This window comes from Boleophthalmus pectinirostris, unplaced genomic scaffold, assembly GCF_026225935.1.
Source record: "Boleophthalmus pectinirostris isolate CB_2022bp ecotype Guang Dong unplaced genomic scaffold, ASM2622593v1 HiC_scaffold_3, whole genome shotgun sequence".
Lineage (NCBI taxonomy): Eukaryota > Metazoa > Chordata > Actinopteri > Gobiiformes > Gobiidae > Boleophthalmus > Boleophthalmus pectinirostris.
Window position 1 is genome coordinate 21,476,984 of NW_026571299.1, and position 12,242 is coordinate 21,489,225.

Sequence of the window (12,242 nt, forward strand, 5' to 3'; positions counted from 1 at the left end):
ATGTGTTGTGTGTGAAGGCAGAGTAAGTTACTTTGTATATTTTATGATAGAATGGAAAAACATCTGAATGCTGCCCTCATTTAGTTTTTGTTTAGTCCAGGTTTTGGTATCATTCTGATGCCTGGTTTAGTCCTGGTTTAGTTCTGGTTCAGTTCTGGTTTAGTCCTTGTTGAGTCCTGGTTTTGTTCTTGTTTAGTCCTGGTTTAGCCCTGGTTCAATCCTGTTTTAGTCCTAATTTCATCCTGATATATTTTTCATTTGTTTCAATTTCAGTCTTGTTTTGGTTTAGTTTTGGAGGAAGAGGAAGAGAGGGGGTTCAAAGAGAGCGAAATGAAGGGAGGTTAGGGAGGGAGAGGGGAGAGAAGAGGGGTGAGGGTGAGAGATGAGGAGAGAGAGAAAAGGAGAGGTGGAGGAGGAGGAAAGAGAGATGAGCGTCTGGTTGCGTGTTAAACAGAGCTGGACATGAGACGTGAGACCGCTGGGCATCAACAGAAGGTCCATAAATATAAAAGCAAGTCTCCCAGTACACACGCAACACCACTGCACACAAGACCAGGACAGACCTGGTCCAGTCCTGATTCAGTTCTGGTTTATTCCTGGTTTAGTTTTGGTACTTGAATGTCTTTAACCAATATCAGTACAATTTTGAGAAGGTTTAAACCAGAATTATTTTAGATGTAAACCAGGACTAAACCAAGACTAAACCAGGACTAAACCAGGACTAAACCAGGACTGAACCAGGACTGAACCAGGACTGAAATGGAGGTTTACCAGAACTACATCAGGATTCCACCAGAACTAATGTCAGACTGAAGTAGGCTACAAAACCAATACAAACAAAGTCTACAGAAGGACTAAACCAGTTCTTAAAAGGACTAAACCAGGTCTAAACAAGGATGAAAACATGGCCAAAGGATGCAGGACTAAACCTTGACTAAGCTAAGACTAAACCAGGACAAAGCAGGACTAAACTAGATCTAATCCAGGACTGAACTGGAACTAAACGATGACTCATCTAGGACTACACTAGTTCTTAATCCAGACTAAACCAGGATCAAAAAACATCCCAAAGGACTAAACTAGGACTAAACTTTGACCAATGACTAAATCAGAGCTAACCAGGACTAATGTGGGACTAAATCTGTCCTAAATGGTCGTGTTTGTAGCAGAGGCAGTGGCGATGCTGGTCTTGATGGTCTGTAGTCGGGGAGAGCATCTCAACTCTGGCGTTGTATCATAGCAACAGTGGTCACGGAAACAGAGGATGAGAGAAACTATCGCCCGGTACCAACTTCGTCACGGCAACGATGGAACCGCGTGGTCCAGATCACAGCACGGAGTCATTATCAAAACAGTGAGGGGGAGTCGCCAAATCATATTCAAATAAGAGGGATTGTTATAGGACAGAATAATATGAAAGAATGCTCAGAATTCTCAGGTGGAATTTGCTGTTAAACTGTCAGATTGCACTTTTGTTGACCTGGTTTATGGTTAGTGTGGTCACGATATTAACATTTCAAACTCGATTTAAATAGACTAGATTTAGGAATAGACCCATTATTCTATACTGATCGTGATACCTTGACAATAATAACAAACTCTTTATTCAGAAAGTGCTTTTCAATGTTTTCAAGAGTGAGAAATGTTTTGTTGTTTTTCTGTACCACAGTGAGGTTTGAGCTGTGGATTTATGACCTATTACAGACACAAACTAACTCCTTTAGTGTTGCATTCTGTTATTTACCACAGCTCATGGTTTTTAGCCATATTGTACATGACAATTAAACCAAAGATGTTCATTTTGTCTTCTTATGTACTTTAACTTCTTGGGTTCTTTTAAAAGATAATACAGCCAAGTGTATTTACCTTGTTGACATTTTTCTGCTGCTGCTGCATCTTCAAAACTCTCCTCGGTGATGGTGGTGTACATCAACTGTTGTTACATCCTGTAACTTCCTGGAAAGCGAAAAGGAAACATCAGGGAGACTCACCAGAACACAAAAAGACAAAGCAGAGCAGGAAAACCTAAAATCAGCCATATCAGACACTGTAAAAGAAATAAGCACATTCTGGACTGGGACGGGGCTCGAGTCATTGGATCAGAAAACAACAAGTTAAAATGTTGGATCAGGGAGGACGGTGAAACCAGGAATCAAGGCACGGACACCATTAACCGTGATGACGAAGCGTTTCTCCTTTCACACACCTGGGACTCCCTCCTCCAGAGAACACCGGATGACGGCTCAATCAGACTGACCAGGAACAGGAAAAAGAAGAACAGGAAGTAACAACAGCTGATATACGACACGTCACCACCAACACCAGGGACAGTTCTGAAGATCCAGCAGCAGCAGAAACATGTCGACAAGATAAATACACTTGACTGTATTGTCTTTAAAAATAGAAGAAGTTAAAGTCCGTGAGTGTAGTTTAGGTGATAATTCAAGGATAATTCTGCTTCATGGTTTGGGTTCAGTATTATCATTTATTGTCTATATTTCCTTCAGAGTGTGTGATGGTGACACTCCTTTGTTCTGGATGGAGCTGAAAAGCATTGTCCAGATGACCAACACTGTAACCTTCTCTACAAGATTTGGTTTTGTCTTTTATTTTTTGCAGGACTGAAGAAAATCCGAAACCCCGAGAGAGCGGTGAGGATCGCAGTGGGCTACACCGGCCACACCCCCCCCAAGAGTGACGACGCCGACCCCAACAGTCAGTCACATTTTACACTCTCTATATGTCATCTGGATACAACTAGACTCATACTGAATACACTAGAGGTGTTCTCAATGTGTCTCTGTGGTCCAATGTTCAGCAGTTACCATGGTGACATAATGCACACAATAGCAAACACAGACAAGAAGTTTTTTAAATTGTCTAAAAACTCAAGTCAAAATATAAAGTGGATTTAAACAAGATATTTTCAAGAGCCTGTGATCAGTCCGAGCATTCATGGTCCTGTTTAGGAGTTTGACTTTGAACAAAAAGGTAAAAGTGACCAGTGTTGGGAGTAACGCATTATAAAAGTAACAAATTACTGTAATGCATTGCTTTTTCCTATAATGCAGTAATGTGGCATTACAGGGAAAAAAATGCTTTTTAATTTGGACTGAAGTGGTGTTTTTTTTTTATCTCAGTAGCGGTCCTGGTTCAGTTCTGGTTTTGTCCTGGTTCAGTCATGGTTTAGACCTGGTTTAGTCTTGGTTTAGTTCTGATTCATTTCTGGTTTAGACCTGGTTTAGTTCTGGTTCAGTCCTGGTTATGTCCTGGTTCAGCTCTGGTTTAGACCTGGTTTAATCCTGGTTTTGTCCTGGTTCAGTTCTGGTTTAGTCCTGGTTCAGTCCATATACGGCGGAAAAGTTCAGCATCTTCACAGTTATTTTGGTGAGAGTAACTTAAAGTGCTGCAGTAGTTGTGTAATGTTTTACATTTTAAATGCAGTAATATTGTAATATAACAAATTACATTGAAATGACACTAACAAGTCATAAATAACACATTACATTTTTGAAAGTAACTTGCCCAACAGTGAAAGTGACTGACTGAAAAACTGTCTAAGCGTGTACTAGTGGAGGGAAAACAAGGTTACAGTGCTCAAACATGCACAAATCACTCCAGATACAACTCTGAGTGAGTTAATGGTGAGGGGAAACAACTATAACATGGTTAAAAGCTCTGAAATGTAGAATTTTTCATAACAGGTTTCTGCTTTATGATTACAAAAATACATATGTAGCCTGCACTTTGTTGGTGATGTAATGTGGGGTGGTTGAGTTCATTGGTTTGAAGGAGGAGGTCAGTGTCTGGTCTGCTCCATCACCTCGCACGGCCACGATCTCACTGAGTCGAGAAAAATCACAAATCACAATTACACAATGTGCCTTCTGCTCCTCAAACACTGAGACCAGAGCTGCTATGGAGATCTGACCCCAGAAAAGCAGCCAATAAGGCCAGCCACCAGGACATTGGTTTTTCTTCCTATTGATCCCAACATTTTTACATCTATTCTATTTTTTGTCAAGGCCTTCATATGTGGTGATGTCACACTCCACACAGGACAAGAACGAGTTGAGAGGCTGATGAGGAGAGGAGAAAAAGAGTAAAGGCTCTATTCACGCTTATGTCACAAACCAGGAAGACGTTTTGAAACATGCAACTTCCGGTGTAGTTTCCAACACTGGACTCACCGACCGACTGTGATCTGAGGTAAATGTGATCAGCGGTAAAATGAAGACTGCAGACGTATGTGCTGTTTGGAATCATCTGGAATTTGTCCCTCATCTCTCACATGATGAAAACTGAGGGATGGTTGGAAATGTTGATTATCCAAGCATATCGGAACGCTACATTAACATGGAGATGAAGAAAACAGGGATATTTTCTCATTTTTCCTAGTTTTTGTCAGACTACCTCTAACAGAACCCTCCGGAAGTTGTAATCGTGTGTTTTCAAACGTCTTCCTGGTTTGTGACGTAAGAGTGGATAGTGCCTTTTTATTAGAATGGCTTGAGCGCTGATTGGTTGGAAGGCAAAGACAGCAGCCTGTGATTCACTGACAGGTCTGACCTTTTAAAATTTGTAATAAAAGCTTAAAAAAAACAAAAAAAACAATATCCAATTTTTTATACCAATTTTTTCCCATGTGACAGTATTGTAGAAGCAGCTCTTGAGGCCAAAAGACGTTCTCCATATACTGCTGATTATAACATGTTCTGTGTCTGATTATAAAGACAGATAATCAGGAAGTGCATGTTAGCATGCTAGAGTTGTTGTTCGCATTACCCTGGTGGTAAAACTCCACTCTGGTCTTTGAGAGTTGTGAAACGTGCTTATAAACTCATCACAAACTGTTTCAAAATGATTTCAAAAAGGACAATCTTGTTAAGGGCTTTCATTTAGTTTTGATAAACATTTGTGTAATATTTAGGCTCCTGCTTTAATCTTTTCTTTGATATTTTCTGCCCGTGCTCTGGCCTCCTCCTCTGTACATTGTAGCAGCATTAGTCCGTGTTTAGATGCACGGCCGCACACATGTGGGCCCTGCTTATTTTAGATATGGGTTTGTTATTGTTGTGCTAATCTGTACACAGGATTTGGGCTCTGTGTATAATCCCTGTGGGCTTGTTCAAACAGGAGACAGAGGGGCTGCAGTGACGCACATACACCACAGAAGGCGCTATACTGAGCCTTTAACGTGATGCACAAATAGAAGAGGGAGTTTGGGCTGTTTGAATGGAAGAGAACTCTCACTGATGAGCCTGCTCTACAGCCACTCCTCTGTCAGGACAAACGTGCTCTGGAGCACATGCGACACTCTGGAGGAAGATGTTAGGTTAGAGTATACGTCTGTAGTGAAACTTTGCTGCTGATGTCATCAACATTCCCTGAAGGTATGATGCTAACTGAGCACTACTCTGTTTGAAACTCTGTTACTCAAATTAGACTTTAATGTAAGCTTTACTGAACAGAATCTGACCATATAGGATTGACTATACTACTGACTGATGTACTATGTGTAACCTGTACCAAACGAACTAGTAAGATATGAATGATACGTGTACCCAGGAATCTAGGTTCTAAAGGAGGAAAGAAGGTGTAATAAATTTAGACTGTAGGTTGAAATGAGAAAAGTGTGTAAAATTTATTGAACAGAATCAATATTCTTCCCCAAATATTACCAGCTTACCCCTACATAAATCAGTCCTTTTGTCCAACAATTTGTCCTTTCAAAAATAAAAAGTTCAGAGCTCTGAAAAAAAAACTATTTTGTCTCATCTACCCGGGTAGTATGATTTTTTGTTTCTTTCTTTCGTTGGTGCACAAGATCTTAGTTTAATTCAACTGTACTGCAATGAAGGTCAGGTCCACCAAGAAGAGACGTCAAGGCGTCCAGCAGGTCCACAGGTCCTGGATCCAGTGACTCCAGCCTCACAGCGAACAGTCCCAGGTCAATTCGGGTCAACAAAAAAAACCAACCTGCAAAGCAAGCAAAGGGATCAAGCAAACACAATGAACAAACAAAAAACCAGTGCAGTACAAAAAATCATTGTGTACATACATCTCTTCAGTTATACATTCTCTGAATATTTACAAATTTAAGAATATATCATTTCACAATAGCACAGTGTGTCCAGCTTCTTCACAAAGATGGTGTGCATTGCTGCAACAAAACCCACAGCACCGTCTACTGGGCGCATATGACACTGCATAGTTGAATGAAATTTAAAGGAACACATTTCCAATTCAACAAGTAAAACTTGGGTGGGTTACATCCTCCCCCCCTAAATCAGCATGCATCCTTGCATGTTGCACATAACACTATTTTAAACAGTTAGAGAGTTAATGGCTACAGGATCAAAAGTAAAAGTCTCAGATAGGGCTTGGTCTAATCCCCATAGAATAGAATGCATTACGGTCATTAGTGGGCTACCGAGAGTGGGATAAGTTAACTTTCTGGGAGCTACTCGTTCTCGGGTAGACCTTCTCAGCCCTGTCTCATTGTTGGAATCTTCTGGGCTTTGGTTGCTCATTTCCATCTGCAACGTCGGTCACATTTTGCGTTTCACTTGTGGGACTACTGTGGCCACTTTGAGTGCCAGCAGGAGATTTTGGGGGATCAACAGTTTCAACAGTTTGGTGAACAGGAGTGACCTTGATTTGTTCAACTTCTTGAGGTGATAGTGGTTGAAACTCTATAGCCTCTGGGTTCAATGGAGATGAAACTGAACTTTCACTTTCAGATTGTTCAAATACATTTTGAAAAATCGTGATCTGACACCTCATCAAAGATGTTTTTCGGAGCTTCATTGTCTGTTAGCGATGTGTCTCCTTGTTCACTGTTTGTTTGCACCGTCTCTCTCTGTTCACTGTCTACTTGTCCATCCTTTGTCACTTGTGATGGTTTGTCATAAGAAGAGTAGTACTGAATTCCATCTTCCAGGTCAGCCAAGTCTATTTCCTCATCAGACTGCAAATGTTTAGTTTGTTGCAACTCTTTTTGGATTGGTTTGGGCTTTGGATTTGTAGAGTTCACCTCCTCAGTGGTAGATGGTAGAAATCCACAGGGCAACAGTAAATCTCGATGTAGGACTCTCTCAGGCCCATTTGCATTTTCTGGGACGACCACACATAAACAGGTAAGTCAGGTATTTGCTTTACAACAGTGTATACAGTCTCACTCCAACGATCTGCTATTTTGTGTTTGCCTCTGAGACCTACATTTCTTGCTAGGACTCTGTCGCCAGTTACCAAAGTGGACTCTCTCACTTTGTTGTCAAACCTTTTTTTGTTTTGGATTGCCTGTTTTTGACTGTGTTCAGAAGCCAACCGATAACTTTCAGTTAGACTTTCTGCAAGCTTTTTCACATATTCAGAATGGGAAAGTTTGGCACACCGCTCTGTTATAAGGCCAAAAGCTATGTCTATAGGAAGATGAGGCTGACGGCCGAACATGAGTTGGTAAGGGGAAAAACCGGTGGTATCATTTTTAGTACAATTGTACGCATGTACAAGAGGCTGTACAAATTCTTTCCATCTGGTTTTGTCTCCTTCCTCAAGTGTGCCCAACATTTCGAGAAGTGTCCGATTGAACCTTTCCACGGGATTGCCACGTGGATGGTACGGAGTTGTTCTTGTTTTCTTAATGCCAAGCAGGGAGCATAGGTCTTTAATTAAGGCAGACTCAAAATCGCGACCTTGGTCACTATGCAACCGCTCAGGGAATCCATAATGAATGAAAAAATTACTCCAGAGAGCTTTAGCCACAGTCTTTGACTTTTGGTCAGCTGTGGGGACCGCCACAGCATATTTAGTGAAATGGTCAGTTACGACCAGGATGTTCTTTGTCCCCTTTCCGTCAGGCTCAAGTGAAAGGTAGTCAATACAGACTAGTTCTAATGGACGGCTAGTTTGAATGTTAACTAGCGGAGCACTCTTCTCTGCTCGAGCCTTCCTTCGCACACACCTTTCACACGTCCTGACCTTTTCATGGATGTCCAGGCCCATACGAGGCCAAAAGAACCTAGCACGGGCAAGGTCCAAAGTCCTATCAACACCCATATGTCCAAGGGAATCATGAAGATTTTCAAGAGCCTGCTGCCTGAAGTTGGTTGGAAGAACAAGCTGATAACAGGGAGCTCCTTGATCGAAACGCTTTCTGTATAGAACCTTGTCGATCAGTTGTAGCTGTTTTACAGCTCTTAGCATCAGCTGAACATCTCTCGTTTCTTTTTGTCTTTGTCGGTAAGTGAGTTGTTTCTCTGCTTTGACAATATCAATGACTCGATTTAAGACAGGGTCTTGCCTTTGTTCTCGTGCCCAATCTTCAAGGGACATTTTTGGTAGTGTACATGAACCAAGCATATCTGTTTTGCAATATGCATCCGGTAAAGCAGAGGCTCCAATGGCTAAGCACTGTACTGGCACAAATAGGGTGTGCGAGCTCTGACTCTGCACTCTGGAATGAATGATTGAACTCATGTTTTTGACACACTGCTTTTACTGCCTCAGATGAGACATTTGGCTCATTGTGACTCTGTAAAAACTGAGCAATGAACTGTTTGATCCTATTATCCTCATCTTGAGAAGTGGTATCAGGCATGTCATGGTCTTGAGGATGTGGACGCCTTGAAAGTCCATCAGCATCTTGATTCTTTTTGCCAGCTCTATATTGGATGCTAAAGTTAAAACTGGAGAGGGCAGCCAACCAGCGGTGGCCTGCTGCATCAAGTTTGGCAGAGGACAAGATATATGTTAGGGGGTTGTTATCCGTCACTACTGTAAATCTTGCCCCATACAAGTAGTCGAAAAACTTTTCGGTTACAGCCCATTTAAGAGAGAGAAATTCTAACTTGTGGGCAGGATATCGCCGTTCACAGCGCGAAAGTCCCCTACTCGCATAGGCTATTACCCTCAAGCTGCCCTCTTGCTCCTGATATAGAGCAGCGCCAAGACCATGCAGACTCGCATCTGTGTGGACAACGTATGTCTTTTTAGGGTCTGCAAATCCCAAGATTGGTGCTGTTGTAAGTTTTTGGATGAGGGTTCTAAAAGCATCCTCACAAGCAGTTGTCCATTTGTCATTGAAGGGTTTTTTTAAAATCGGCATTGGTGGAGGGTCTGGTACCTTGGTGGGACTTCCTCTTGGGTGGGATGTATCCAACAGTCAGATCATTGAGCGGCCTAGCTATCTTAGAGTAGTCCTTTATAAACCGCCTATAATACCCTGAGAAGCCAAGAAAGGATTTAAGCTCCCTGAGGTTATTCGGTCTTGGCCAGGTGGTAAGGGCCTCTATCTTGGATGGATCTGTCTCAACCCCATTTTCAGACACAACATGGCCAAGGTATTTGACAGACTTCTTGAAAAACTGACACTTTTCAGGTGAGAGTTTAAGGCCAAAGTCTTTGAGCCTGTTCAGCACCTTCAGGAGTCGCTCCTCATGCTCCTCGAGTGTCGCAGAAAAGACTATAAGGTCGTCAAGGAAGACCAACACCTCACTCAGATTCATGCTGCCCATGCACTTCTCCATGACTCTTTGAAAAGTGCTGGGAGCATTAGTCACCCCCTGGGGCATTCTGTTAAATTCCCAGAACCCCATAGGTGTCACGAATGCCGTCTTGTATTTGTCTTCTTCCTCCACCTCCACTTGATAATATCCGGACTTAAGGTCCATGATGGAAAACCACTTTGAGCCAGACAAGGCTGAAAAAGCTTCCTCTATATTGGGCAGCGCATAGGCATCTTTTATCGTCTGGCTATTTAGCTTCCGATAATCGACGCAAAGCCTAATGGTGCCATTTTTTTTCTTTACCACCACAATAGGGGAAGAAAAAGGACTTTCTGATTCTCTGATGATATTGGCATCTTTAAGCTCTTTCAGATGAAGTCTGACAGCCTCATAGTCAGAGGGGTGGATAGGACGAGGTCGTTGTTTAAATGGAGTGGGGTCAGACAAGCGAATTCTGTGCTTCACCTCAGTGGTGTGCCCATAGTCTAGGTCATTTAAAGCGAAGACATCAGACATCGACTTAAGCTTCTTGACAATCCGTTCTTTCCACTCTTCTGATAGAGGGGAATCTGTGAAATCAAAGGTGAGTTGGTCAGACTCAGGTACTTGCATTGAAATGCAGGTTGCAACATTTGGAGCAGAGTGAGACTCTTCAGTAGTTTTAACTTTACTGTTTTTGGCCGACAAGGTTGACACAGCATTTGGGAGAGAGACCTCTGCTATCATAAGACCAGCTGGGATTCTGATGTCATGTGCCGTTTCATTTTTGACGAGGACAGGTAACTTAAAGGAGGAACGTGAAGGGCATGTCATGACATAACTGCAAAACAAGAGACCAGAAGGTAAGTTTGACTTTGGAGGCTCAACCAAGAGGGTGGTCTCATTAGCGACTGGGATGTTTCTCGTGTACCCATTTAAAACTGCCTTTTCTCCTGCAGGGATGGTAACACACTTTTTGCTCTGTAGCTTCACAGTTCCAACTCTGCCATTCTGCTGCTTTATTTTGAATCTGTGGTACAAATGCTTGGCTAGGGCAGAACTACTTGTACTTTTTGACTTATGTGCTGCACGCTCATTCAAGGTAAGTGCGTATTTCTCATACAGTGGATCTAGTACATTTGTACCAATCAAGAGGGGAACGTGTATGTTGGATCTATGGTCAGGAACGACAAGTGCAAGGGTGTCAACCCTTTCAGGTGCCCCCATTACATCCTCTGGGAGATCAAGAGAAATTTGGACATACCCCAGATAAGGGACTTCCTGACCGCCAGCACCCTCAAGATCTAGCAGGTCTTGTATTGGAAGGATCTGCTGATGAGAGAGGTGATTTTCATGGAAGGATTTTGAGACAGTTGTCACCTGTGACCCTGAATCAATTAGGCTGTCACATTGCACTCCCTCAACATTCACTGTAGCAGTACATTTAGGTCCAATTAGCCCCTTTGGAAGTTCTCTGTTAAGTGATTGTGTTGCAGAATGATTCCCACATGTGATTGGTTCTGAATTGGGAGTTAGGCGTGGGACATTTCCTTTCATGGGGTGCAGTCAGTCCCTCCACTGCGACCCTCTCCTGTTTAAATGTCCATACTTGTTTTGCCATTCATTTTGTCGTTCTTTTAACTCTTTGTACTTTTGGTCCACTAAAAGCTTGTTTGGGGGGATTTTCACATTCTCGAGCAATATGTCCATCATTGCCGCATTTGAAACAAAACCATGCTCTTGGTCTAGTTTTGGGTGTGATCTGCTGCACTTGAGCCTCAGTGACCTCGGCTGGAGGTGTTTCAACTTTTGTCTGAGTCTTTCTAGTGCTTTTCTGTTTTCGATGTTCTTTCTTCTTAGTGAGCTGCATTTTTAGTTCAGCTACCTGTTTTGTCAAGTCTTCCGTTTGTGTAATGTATTTCTGAAGCACCTCTGTGTCAGGTTCATACTGGGGTGTTACCTCAGGCACAAGTTGCATGTTCACAGACGATTTGATCTTTGTGCCCCCCAGATGCCGCTGCATACGATCAAACTTGGTGATTCTCCTGTCCTCTTCAGTTCGTAACTGCAATAAAAAGTCAGAGAATTTAGGAGGTATGTCTGATTTGAGCTCAAGTTGTAAGGCAAGAAGTAGGGATTGATCCCAACAACCACGTCGGAACTGTCTGATTAAATGCCTGTCAGCATCTTTGCTTGTTACTCCACCCCTTTGAATGGCAGTGGTCAGCAGTACTTGTAATCGTTGTAGAAATTCAGAAGCTTTCTCCCCAGTATTTTGATGGGTGCCCAGAAAACGTGCAAATATTTCTTCCCCATCCTCAACTAGTCCATAAGCTGATTCAAGGAGTCTAACATAGTCATTGGGGGCTGCTTGGGGACCCAGTTGTCTCATTAGGTCAGAAGCAGGTGGTAGCAAGCTCTCCAAGATTTTCCGCCTTTGTATATCAACACTGTGGTTATCTTGTATCATGAGCTCAACATGAAGGCACCAAGTTTCAAAATCAACCTCATTTGGAGGTTTGGGAACTCTGCCTGAGAAAGGGCGAAGCCATTTAGAGTTTTGGCTTGGGGCACTGGAGCTATTATTTTTTATCACATGCTCCACAATGATTTTTTGGACTTCAGTTGGATTGATAATGTCACTATAAGGAGCAGTTTTAACCTTAGAGCCCCTTGACTGTGTCCCGTCTGTCCAAACCTCTGCTTTTGTGCCATGACTAGAGGTGATTTGTTCAGTAGAATCGAGCCTAGTGC

At 42.5% G+C, this 12,242-nt stretch overlaps 1 protein-coding gene across 1 annotated transcript in view; it reads left to right on the plus strand.

The window, feature by feature from the left end:
* The first annotated feature begins 330 nt into the window (after positions 1 to 330).
* The window catches only part of LOC110165727 (calmodulin-binding transcription activator 1-like), a 108,606-nt gene continuing 96,694 nt past the window's right edge, over positions 331 to 12,242 (plus strand). The window contains exons 1-2 of the mRNA XM_055160313.1: positions 331 to 340; positions 2,620 to 2,715. Coding sequence (XP_055016288.1) covers positions 331 to 340; positions 2,620 to 2,715 — 106 coding nt within the window. The remainder of the gene's footprint in view (positions 341 to 2,619; positions 2,716 to 12,242) is intronic.